This window comes from Anabrus simplex, chromosome 1, assembly GCF_040414725.1.
Source record: "Anabrus simplex isolate iqAnaSimp1 chromosome 1, ASM4041472v1, whole genome shotgun sequence".
Classification (NCBI taxonomy): domain Eukaryota; kingdom Metazoa; phylum Arthropoda; class Insecta; order Orthoptera; family Tettigoniidae; genus Anabrus; species Anabrus simplex.
This window is the reverse complement of record NC_090265.1, coordinates 536,449,283-536,462,185: the sequence shown is the minus strand read 5'-3', so window position 1 is coordinate 536,462,185 and position 12,903 is coordinate 536,449,283. Positions and strand designations below refer to the sequence as shown.

Genomic DNA, 12,903 nt, shown 5'->3' with positions numbered 1-12,903 from the left:
GGAAGTTTTCTGAAGAACTAAAGATAATAACTCCCTTACAGTACATTAACTTCAACTAATAGATTATCCCTACCGAACCTGCTCTTTGAACATTCTACAGCCTTCGCATAATTTTCCCCAATGGGTGGAAAACTTTCAATGATTTCACGAGCATGAGACCCTTACACAGTAGTTTGCAGTAACTATTGAAACTTATCTTCCAGTGCAGTATCTGGATCTTTATCTATTTCTACAAACTGACCCTATAACTGTAGCCACTGTTTCACATCACCATCAAATTTTCTTAGTTCTAATTTTGGTAGTTTGAATTTTCTCTTGCTCACAAGATCTACACTGGAGTTAGAATGTTATCACCACTCCTCTCTATATCAAGAAATTGATGTTGATAGTAATTGGCATGTCTACACTTGCCAACCAGATCCTCTTGGCCGATGTCAATTTTTAGACTTAGGACCTTATCATCCAGCTGCATGAGCACTTCATTCTTCTTCCAAAGTAAAGAAAAGTAAACCTGAACTTCCCTTTTCTTTTCATCAGATCTCCTCTGGATGTTATCAATTTCACCTTTGAGGCTAGTCAATTGCCATCCTTGCCACCTTATGTAATGTTATCACTAGCTCCAGCTCACATTGAGTTGTCTCCATAGTTAAAATAGCTTGATATTCGTCTTGTCACGGTCACCACTTATGTTATGGTTATGCTAACCAGCATATTGCAGGTTCTTATTTTCTATAAATAAAGGTTTCAATCCAATAGAACAATTTCTTTATTCATCTGGTTGTCTTGACAGTTTTCTAACTCAGTCCAAAGATAACAAAGATATGTGATCTGGGGAGAAGATGAGGAGGTGGTTCAACAACAGCTGAATGTACTGAACAGAAGGAAATAAAGAAGGAAAAGGAGCTATCAAATTTGGAGACAAGGAACTAAGTAGAATACTTTAAATAATTGGAAAGTGAACTGACAGAAAATAGAAGACTGGATGTGGAAGTTAGTAGGATAAAAATGGGGAATACCATTTACCACCAGATACAGAGATTAATACGAATAAAGATGTACCAGTGAAGGCTAAAGAAGTAATGTGCAAGGGTTCTTACTTACCTATAATAACATATGTAGCAGAAACCTGGAGAGTGACTCAGAGAGATAAGAGAAGAGTGTAGGCAATTGAAATTAAATTCCTGAGGAGTATGGTACAGAAGACAAGGGGGAATGGATTGAGAAATGAACACACATGAAAAGAGCTGAATGTGAAATAAACTAAATGACAAACTGGAAAAGAACAGATTGAGATGGTTTGGACATTTCAAGTGGATGAAAAAAGAAAGACTGCCAAGAAAAGCACTGGAAAGGTAGATAACAGGGAAAAGAGGACGAAGAAGACCAAGATTACGATGGATAAACTATGCGAAGAACTGCATAGGACAATGGAAGCTGGACTGGAACAGTGTGTTGGATGAGGAATGGAGGACAGACAGGATGAAGTGGAGATGAACCATATTTGCCCTCACATGGCATCAGCTGGAAAAAGGGAAATGATGATGATGATGATGATGATCAAGAAGTAATCAATTACTGTATTTGTCCTTCTGTTTTCCCATACATTTCTTGTATCTTTCTACTATTCTTCTTCCTCAACCATGTATTGCCCATCCTTAACCCATTTCTTGCACAAAAACCCACCAGCTTCTCTCCCTCTTAATTCCTCTTTTTGTCGCCATAAGACCTATCTATGTCAGTGCGACGTAAAGCCACTAGCAGAAAAAAAATGTCCTCTTTCTCTTTTCAAAAGATCCAAATTACCAGTACTTCTTCCATTCCTTTTCTGTTACATTCTACCACTGTAGAATGTCTCCCATGACATTTACACAATAGGTGGAAGAGGATGTGTATGTGTAAAAGGATGCTGTATGGACTTGCAATAAGAAAGAGAAAAAAAAGTCCTCACAAAGCAGGTGAAAGGAAAATAGGAGAGATACAGCAGATCAGGAAAAGATGGAAGGATGAAAGGCACACTTGATTTCACAGTAATTGCTCTTGTGAAATGGATATTTAATTATTACAATTTTTGTGGTAATGATATGTTCATATATTTGTTGAGTAGAACATTATCTTAGTACCTTACATTGAGACTTAAGTAAATAATACTTTTTGTTACTATAGAACTACACCAGATATTGACACTTATATGTGTGTGGCAATCAGAAATGTAATGTAATGTGTGTTATTTCAGGATCTCCTACTCAGACTTTGTAAAGACTTTCACACACCTAGAAGTAGTACATCTGGACAGTGACACAAGTCGTGATGAACCATCACTCCACCATAAAAACACCTGGCAGATGCGGCTGTACCAAGGAGCCTGGCAGAGAGGTGTGTCTGCTGGTGGCTGTCGGAATAATCAAGGTCAGTGGTCTTAACAGAGTTGTAAGAGGTGCCTTTCCTGTAATTATGCCAATGGAATATCTTCCGGTCACAGACCTAATCTGTAGATGATGATGACTAAATCAGAATCATGTCTCCAATATAACATTGTAACTTTCAGATACATTTCACATCAACCCTCAGCTTCACCTGATACTAAGTGAAATGGAAGAGGTGATCATCTCGCTCAACCAGCACAGCATCATGGAGCCAAAGGTATGGAATAAAATATTCTGTGCTTTCAGGTTATAGGGATTAAATTGCGAAAATTGTGTACATTCATTTGTCCATGGACAGAATTCTATAATACTGCACCGGCAGAATAAAACAGAATACTGTGAGAGTTAGCTACGTGATTTGGGACACTTAGCTGTGGGCTTGTATTTAGGATATGATAAGTTCAAACCCGACTGGCAGCAGCCATGACAAGTTTTCCACGGTTTTCAGTGGTTTCCCATTTTCATACCGGGCAAGGCTGAACCTTAATTAAGGCCACAAACACTTTCTTCCCAGTCCAAGCTCTGTCCTATACTATCACTGCCATAAGACATGTCTGTCGTTGTGATGTAAAACAAACTGCAAAATTAATAATTTTTTTTTTGCTAGTGGCTTTACGTCGCACCGACACAGATGAGTCTTATGGCGACGATGGGATAGGAAAGGCCTAGGAGTTGGAAGGAAGCGGCCATGGCCTTAATTAAGGTACAGCCCCAGCATTTGCCTGGTGTGAAAATGGGAAACCACGGAAAATCATCATCTGGGCTGCCGACAGTGGGATTTGAACCCATTATCTCCTGGATGCAAGCTCATGGCTGCGCGTCCCTAACCGCACGGCCAACTCGCCCGGTATATTAATAAGTCGGTATTTTACTGATGTCTATAAAAATATCTCCGTATAGTCCTATAATAATAATAATAATAATAATAATAATGTCTTAAGTATTTTGTCTGTTTAAGCTGTATTAGTAGTTTTAAAAATGCTTTCACTAGCATAAGTTATTTCTGGCTGTGTGACTGTTTTATAATGTCTTGATTTTGCTGCTATCAATAAGCTTTTTTTTTAAATTGTACTTAGACTTGGTAATATAATTTGCTTTGTTTAATATATTTATTCTGTTATACCAAGCTGGTTTCTCATTACGATTATAAGTTATGATTTCTCCTAAATACTTAAATTTATTAACAATTGTTATTTTATTTACCAGTGGGGGATGTGTAAACATGATCTCAGTTTTTTCAAAGGATATTGTAAGACCTATTTTTTGTGCTATTCCCTGTTGAAATTTAATTTGGTGTTGAGTTTTGTGAATATTGCTGGACAATAGAGCAAAATCATCAGCAAATCCAAAACAGTTTAAACTTAAATTTTGTTTGTAACTTCCAACTTTTATGTTCTTTGGGTTGACCTTATACCATTCTCTTATTATAAATTCTAATGCACATTAAATAGTACTGTAATGGTACTAAACAGTCTCCTTGTCTTAAACCTGTTTTAATAAAATATGGTTCAGAAAGCTCTCTTCTAAACTTTACTTTTGATATGGTATTAGTTAAAGTAAGTTCTATTGGTTTAATTCATTTAGGATGGAGTCCAAAATTCAGTATTTTTTTAAAAAAATTGAAGGTCTATGTATACAATCATATGCCTCCTTAAAGTCAACAATGTTATTACTATAGGCTTGTTTTGTTTTCTGTAGTATGCCATTATTAATTTTAGAGTGATCTGTACAGCACAACTTTTCCAGGGTCTTAAGCCTCCTTGGTATTCTCCTTAACTCTTTTTCTATTTGATCTTTAATCCTTCCATATAAGATCTCGCAAAAATATTGTATGTGCAGTCCAAGATAGACAATCCTCTGTAATTATCCAGATTACTCACCTCCTTTTTTATGAAGAGTGTGTATTAAGGCTGTTGTCCAATTTTCTGGAAGCTGTTCATTGATCCAAATTTTTGTTAAAGCCGTGCGTAAAGAAATCCGAACCATATTACTTGAATATTTCCACATCTCTACAAAACCTGGTCTTCTCTACATGCCTTAAAATTTTTAAGTCCTTTTAGTGCTTTTTTTTTTATATTCTTGAAATGTTGGAGGGTCTGCGTTATTAAATTTGGTTTTTATTGGAGTATTTGTAGTAATTTGTAATAGTTTCTCAGATTCTTCACAGTTCAAAAGTTTACTGAATGCTTTTGGTATAATCTCAACATTTTCACTACTGCTATGTGTCATTTTTCCATTTTCATCTTTCAACATTAATGTAGGAGGAGCATATTTTTGTAGTTGTCTTCCAATAAATTTTATAATAGTCCCTAGAATTGTTGTTATGATAATTTACGTCAATGGAATTTATGATGTCCTTATGAAATTCTCTCTTAATTTTGCTAATATTTTGCGAGAATTTTTTCTGATATTTTTATTCTAATTTATGGGCTTGGAACTTTAACCATGCCTAATGCCTCTCTTTATGAATTTCATCATATTCTGTGCTCCACCAGGCATGTTTTTTATGAGGGTTCAATGGAGCTAAATTTTCAGCTTGTTTTTTGAGAAATGAGATCAATTCTTCAAGGTCATCTGTCAGTTTTATTGTTTATGTGACTTCCTTATATTTGTCATTTTTTTATTAACTGGTGTAGGTCATAATTCCTCTTTATTTTATTAGTTTTGAGTTGAATTCATTCACTTTAATACTGTAACATTTTCGCATTAACTGATTTTATCCCTTGGTTAAATTGTACTTCCGCATGAGCAAATATACACTGCTTATCTATACCTTAGAACCAGGCCATAGATTACTAAGCACTTTTTATTCTTGACCATGTAGTTATTGCTATCCATAGGTAACAGATTGTCTATCTTGGTAAGCCTGCTGTAGAAAGTCTGAAATGAAACACAACAAGGTATGCGATGGAATACATACTATATATACTACCATATATAAATGATAGAATATTGTTATTCAGTGAGTAGTGACTCTAACCAGTAGTTGAAATGGAAATAGCACACTAGACCATATATAGACCACCTCCTTCCCACTTGGCTGTCCAATCACGAGAGAGCAATTTGCCACTCTTAATCTCCAGTGTAGTCATCCTGTGAGAGACGTCTTGAAAGATAACTTTTGGGTATGTAGCTAGCATGGTGTTGTCATCCTTCTGGCTGTGCTGTTGACACATATGTGACTCATAAAGTGTCCCATGACCAACTTCTGTACAAAATAGATTATGTACAGGATCCAATTTGGAGACCTTCCAGCTCCTAATATAACCAAATTAATACACAAATAAACATAATAATAAATTGAATGCACTGTAATAAATACAGTGCAGGTGTATGATATATGATCTAACACAGTACATTCTTACAAGATTGGTTACCCTTTAATATGTCATCTATTTGAAATGTTCTGTACCTTCCATTTAAGTTCAGTATTAAACAATATCTTAACAACAGAGAAGAGTACACATTTTTGTGTGTTACTTTTTGACCATCCTTTCTAATTCATTTCTACTTCTGTTTACAGGTTATTGGATTCACAGCATACTCATTACCAAAGAATAATTCAGAAACAATTGGAAAGCAGTTTTTTAAGAAGAACAAATCGCTTGTTAACTCTCTGTATACAAATAGTCGGCAGGTGAGTACTTTCAGTACGATCAACAAGTTTCTCCAGCAGTGACCTAGCGTAATACCGGCAGCAGGGGCGCCAGGTTTTGTACATTAGCGGGGAGTTCTCTAACTCTCAGTCCAACTGAGCAAGTGGCTGCACAGTTTGGGTCACGTATCTATCGACTTGTGTTTGCAAGATAGTGGGTTTGAACCCCAATGCAACAGCCCTGAAGATGGTTTTCCATGGTTTCATATTTTTACACCAGGCTGTACCTCAAGCAAGGCATGGCTGCTTCCTTCCTACTCCTAGCCCTCTCCTATCACGTTATTGCCATTAAACTTATCTGAGTCAGTGCAATGTAAAACTAATTGTAAAAACTCAACAGTCCAAAAAGGGGAAGGTTCTGGAAAAATGTCTAAATTTAATTCTCATGAAAATGCAGTTTTAGGTGTTTCTGAATGAGCAATAATTTACGGAAAACATAAACTACTGTTTTGAGGTGTCTTTTTTAACAATAATGAATGAGTGCAAACAGAAGTCACATATAATGGACATAAAGTCCACATAAAAGGTAAAGGTGTGTTTTCATAATGAAAAAGTAAGAGATTTTACATTTTAAATATATGTGAATTAAAAGGATGTAAGCAAAGTAAGTACAAATTATGTCTAAAATCTTAAGGTAAAATAAAAACATAATAGTATAGTTTCCTCACAGAATGATATCAAATTGAATTTAAAATAAGAATTGCCTCAAATTTGGCATTTATTACTAGTATCAAAAAAAGAGAAACTGAAAATCTGCTTTAGTACAAAATTCAAAATTTTTGAGCAATTTCTAATTCTCACTCATAAAGAGTGTCTTGATGAACAGTCGATTGTTTGATGAAAATGTTCGCCACAGTTTCGAGGTTCAATTTATTTTTTTGCATAATTGTGTTGTCATTCAATTTTCCTTGCATCATCATACTACGCAGGTAAGTTTTAAATCATCTTAGAAAAAAGAATGTTCTGATGTACATGTAAAAATGGATATAGTTAATGCAATTTTCAGCAAACTTAACTACCTCTGGAATCAATTAACCTTTATGAAGTTTTGGATGAAGCAGATCTAATTAATGAAATAAAATATCCATATAACTCACTTGTGATTGAGGACAAAGTAAACAAAAGTTTCTTAGTGGGCTTCTCAGACCCCAGTTGGTAATGCAGGGACAAACATACCTTTGTATTGCTAGTGTTACGTATGGTGGAATTTAGGAAGCAACTTTAACTACAGAAGATCATTCGCCATTATACTTTCAAACTTGCAAGTCAGAAACCCATGACCATGCCATGCTCTGTCATTCAAAAACTTGAGCTTGGACAAGTACAAAAAAAAATCATAAATCCAGTATTCAACAGCAGAGTATCAGGAAGGTGCTGGAAACCCGGAGGTGTGTGTGGTAGGTACAGGAAAATGCAAATATGAGGAAATAAGAAAATATGCACTATTCTCAGCACCAAGAGGTAACTTCTATTTTAAGAGAAAACTGGCATTAACAGGATCAATAGAATGGGAATTGATAGAACAACATGTATCAAAAGAGAGAGTTTAATCCTCATATAAGAAAATGTTACACAATTGGTTAACACTACAACCGCCGAAATATATTGTATACCTCAAACCGCCGATGCGGTCATTTTGACCGCTATTGAAATTATTATATTTTCGTTATCGATACGCACGGTTACTCATTATTATCATTTTACCTTTGTTTCTGTACATTCGTTTATGAGTTTCAATACTGAATTATCAATAAAAAGATGCCACCCACTCATTAGACTATCATCAGAAACATGCCACTTTGAATATGGAGTAAGTCCTGGATTTTTTCAAGGGTGTATGGCGAGCAATCTAACCAAGTGTCATCTTCCCAGTCTGCTACAGTCCGCTCCCTGATGCCATCAGTACCTAATAGCGCATTATCTGGCCATGGGAGGCTTTTACCTTGGTTGTTGCGTCTCCTATTATACCATGATTTATGGGTTACTGTTTCTACGTCTGTAATAGAATAATTAAAAACTCGTCAGTACTCAGCCTATGCAAAGCATCATTATAATCTGAATACGGCATAAATCAAGGAATTACATCAAACTTGTTATGCTGGTAGTTATAATAATACGAGGGGCGTACTCTATTGTTTTTACACTTTATTTTTGGTACGTCCGGGTATAGTTCACGTTTCACCTTTGAAGGTGGTGACGTGTAACTAGTGTCTTGTTCCACCATTTGGTAGCAGCACACGAACAGAGGCCAACGACTGCACTCGTTATAGCCATTTCATAACAATACTGTCAGCGTAGGAGCAGACAAAATGGAAAGCAACAGTCAGGGACAGCGCTGTACGACTTGGTTCCTACGGAATGAAGGTGTGACCACTGCAGAAATTCACAGGCGCTTGGTGGCAGTCTTTGGAGAACATGCGCCGTCACGGAAGAGAGTTTACAACTGGGTGGACGGTTGGAAAACAGGGCACACATCAGTGGACAAGGGAACCAGTTCTGGAAGAAATGTGACAGTGTCAACACCAGCCAACATTGCCCAGGTCAAACAAGCCATCCAAGGAAAAATATGCATCACATTTATGGAAATGGAGGCAGCCACGGGAATTAGCTGAAGGTGTCATCCACCTGGATGCCTAGAATCTTGTCTGCAAATGAAAAGCTGTGACGTGTGGAAGTGTGCAGAGGATTTTTGCAATGCCATGATCAAGATACATCTGACTTCATGGCTAGGCTTGCGACTGGTGATGAGACATGGAAGCTCAGGGGCAGTCCACCACCAAAGAAGTAATGTTCGGGAATGTGAAGGAACCTCTACGTGGTCGCTGTTTTGCGGATTTTGCAGAACTGGACACAGATGTCAAGGCATGGGTACGCAGCAGTCCAAAAGAATGGTTTCAGGAAGGTCTGGAGAGACTGACACATCAATGATAAAAGTGCATACAGTTACAAGGAGTTTATGTTGAGAAGGTAGACGTAAGAACTGATGTGTAATGTATTTCATTTGGGTAGAAAACAAATAAAGTGTAAAACAATATAGTATGCCCTTCGTACTAATATCAACTTACCTTCAGCCTGAACAATATGGTTTTCAGCGTGATATGAATCACTGCTTTCCGAGTTATCACTTGACTGGTCATAAGCTTCGTATGCATTTTCTCTTTTTAGGTCCTTTATATCTGGACCACATTTTACATCAGACATATCTTCAGGAATGTCATGCAATAGACTCAGCAACTGATAGTTTAGGGGACAAGTTTACTGTATTGTGACAAGCTGACGAATTGACAAAAGCTGACGAATGATAACACTACCGGAGACGCAGCGGAAATAATGCTTGTACAATTCATAATATATCCCAGTTCTACTGTTGTGGTTTTGTACATTACCGTTGCTGATAGGATAATTATAAGTAGATGATTATCTCTCAATGAGAGGTATGTGTTACAATACATTTTATTATGATAATTAATACAGCGGTCAAAATGACCGCTCCGGCGGTAGTAGGTATAATTAAAAGAAATAAGTTTCATAATGATAGATCCGTATTGAACTGTGATTACAATAGAGTAAAATAATATATTATTATTGGTCCACCTTTTCAATACAAAATGAAAATTACATAGGGACTAGTTTCGACCTAGTAATAGGTCATCATCAGCCTGAAGTAAATTAAAGCGTAAATATCGAAGAAAAACATAAACAATGTAAACACAAGTACAGTCTTTTTAAAGGTACATACCATGTGGGAATTTGAGTAGAGATATATTAAAAATAATAACTCTTCCAATTGACGAAGCACTGAGCGGAAGTTATGTAAAGTTCGGTGCGCCGTATATTATAAAAGACCACTGTGCACTAAATGATGTAATAAAGAAGAAGAGTAGGTTGAATGCTGGCTTCTTCTTAGCTGTTGTATATTCGAAGAAGATTACGTCGTATTTTATAAGGTATTGAAAGACGTCAAAATACATGGATGTTGGAAAGGCTCTTCATTTTTTGGAACAAGGCAATTGTTGCGCGAGGAGGCTTAGGAAACCAGAGAAGCGCTATATTATGTTAAAAAATAGAGATCCTTAAAAAAGTTCCGTGCGTCGTATAAATTGTGGAAATGGAAATCGAAAAAACTTGGTTCTTAAGCGATAATGTTGTTCATTCAGAGATCAATTGAAAATAAAGAATCGTAACATTGTCTTCTCAAGATGTTTATAAAGTAGAATTAATAGACGATGCGAAGTATGATACTAGGAGAAAGCTCTTCTGCTTCTGGAATCTTCAAGGACGATGGATGTTTCACGAGGTGGAATAACATATATGGAGTTAAATAAAGGTGGATATAAATTCGCAGTTCAATGCGGACCATAAATTTGATTCTGAATAAAAGACAGTAAGTTTTTTATTATTATTATTTTTTATTATTTTTTTTTATTATTAGCTGAAGAGAGAAACGGAGGTAGGTAAGGATCAAAGGAAAATTTATTTGAGGAGGTGAAGGAAGGAAAATACAGGTATGAGATTTTTTTTTTTTTTTTTAGCTGAAGAGAGAAACGGAGGTAGGTAAGGATCAAAGGACAATTTTAGAGGAGGTGAAGGAAGGAAAATAAAGGTATGAGTTTTTTTTTTTTATAGCTGAAGAGAGAAACGGAGGTAGGTAAGGATCAAAGGAAAATTTTTGAGGAGGTGAAGGAAGGAAAATAAAGGTATGAGATTTTTTTTTTTTTTAATATTAGCTGAAGAGAGAAACGGAGGTAGGTAAGGATCAAAGGAAAATTTTAGAGGAGGTGAAGGAAGGAAAATAAAGGTATGAGGGTGTTTTTTTAAGCTGAAGAGAGAAACGGAGGTAGGTAAGGATCAAAGGAAAATTTTACTCCTCGCGCAACAATTTTCCTTTGATCCTTACCTACCTCCGTTTCTCTCTTCAGCTAAAAAAAAAAAAAAAACTCATACCTTTATTTTCCTTCCTTCACCTCCTCTAAAATTTTCCTTTGATCCTTACCTACCTCCGTTTCTCTCTTCAGCTAAAAAAAAAAAAAAAAATCTCATACCTGTATTTTCCTTCCTTCACCTCCTCAAAAATTTTCCTTTGATCCTTACCTACCTCCGTTTCTCTCTTCAGCTAAAAAAAAAAAAAGAACCTCATACCTTTATTTTCCTTCCTTCACCTCCTCTAAAATTTTCCTTTGATCCTTACCTACCTCCGTTTCTCTCTTCAGCTAAAAAAAAAAAAATCTCATACCTGTATTTTCCTTCCTTCACCTCCTCAAATAAATTTTCCTTTGATCCTTACCTACCTCCGTTTCTCTCTTCAGCTAATAATAAAAAAAATAAATAAATAATAATAAAAAACTTACTGTCTTTTATTCAGAATCAAATTTATGGTCCGCATTGAACTGCGAATTTATATCCACCTTTATTTAACTCCGTATATGTTATTCCACCTCGTGAAACATCCATCGTCCTTGAAGATTCCAGAAGCAGAAGAGCTTTCTCCTAGTATCATACTTCGCATCGTCTATTAATTCTACTTTATAAACATCTTGAGAAGACAATGTTACGATTCTTTATTTTCAATTGATCTCTGAATGAACAACATTATCGCTTAAGAACCAAGTTTTTTCGATTTCCATTTCCACAATTTATACGACGCACGGAACTTTTTTAAGGATCTCTATTTTTTAACATAATATAGCGCTTCTCTGGTTTCCTAAGCCTCCTCGCGCAACAATTGCCTTGTTCCAAAAAATGAAGAGCCTTTCCAACATCCATGTATTTTGACGTCTTTCAATACCTTATAAAATACGACGTAATCTTCTTCGAATATACAACAGCTAAGAAGAAGCCAGCATTCAACCTACTCTTCTTCTTTATTACATCATTTAGTGCACAGTGGTCTTTTATAATATACGGCGCACCGAACTTTACATAACTTCCGCTCAGTGCTTCGTCAATTGGAAGAGTTATTATTTTTAATATATCTCTACTCAAATTCCCACATGGTATGTACCTTTAAAAAGACTGTACTTGTGTTTACATTGTTTATGTTTTTCTTCGATATTTACGCTTTAATTTACTTCAGGCTGATGATGACCTATTACTAGGTCGAAACTAGTCCCTATGTAATTTTCATTTTGTATTGAAAAGGTGGACCAATGGTAGTAGGTATAGCCGTTACCAACGCCCCATCTATTGATGCAAAATTAATTATATTTAATATGGATTTTCTTGGGCACTAGTCAGGAAAAGTCACTGTTGCTCAATATACTACAATAAAAACGATAGTCAAAATTGAGTTTGGAAAATGTGTAGCAGTCATTTTGACTGCTCCGGCGGTTTTAGTGTTAAATTGGCCACAGAAAATTACAATTCAATAAAAGCCATGTAATGGTTAATTAAAGTATTTCCTGCCAGCGGAAATGAATACAAAGCTGAACTACCTAAAAACAACATGTAGGGAACAGGGATTGGGTAAGAGATGGGAGGGAGGTTGAATCCTGCATTGGTATTCATTTGAATTTAAGCTGGAGGGAAGCAGTGGAACACTGTTCTTAGTTTAGGATTTCGTGTAATAATTTTGAAAGGAAGTCCTTGTCCACATGTCGTCACACTATATTTTCCACAGAGTTACATTTAAATAATTGAAAATGATGTTCTCGCTATGGAGGAATGAACGATATATTACATGAAGAAAAGAACAAAGTTCCATTTAGGGTCGTTTCGGCCCTCAAGTGGCCACGGATAGTCTGTGGTCCAACAGCTATGCACTTTGACCGGCCAGCCGAGCGGACGAGGGGTGGCCATGGCTCTATGCCTCTGCATTCGGGAGACAGG

General features: G+C 36.1%; 1 protein-coding gene across 2 annotated transcripts in view; it reads left to right on the top strand.

Annotated features, from left to right (window-relative positions):
* CalpC (calpain-C) overlaps window positions 1–12,903 on the top strand; it is a 459,003-nt gene that overhangs the window by 398,013 nt on the left and 48,087 nt on the right. Inside the window, exons 8-10 of one of the 2 annotated variants that reach the window (XM_067135486.2) lie at window positions 2,234–2,406; window positions 2,546–2,640; window positions 5,947–6,060. In XM_067135486.2, coding sequence (XP_066991587.1) covers window positions 2,234–2,406; window positions 2,546–2,640; window positions 5,947–6,060 — 382 coding nt within the window. The remainder of the gene's footprint in view (window positions 1–2,233; window positions 2,407–2,545; window positions 2,641–5,946; window positions 6,061–12,903) is intronic. The other variant, XM_067135487.2, reaches the window with a different exon arrangement.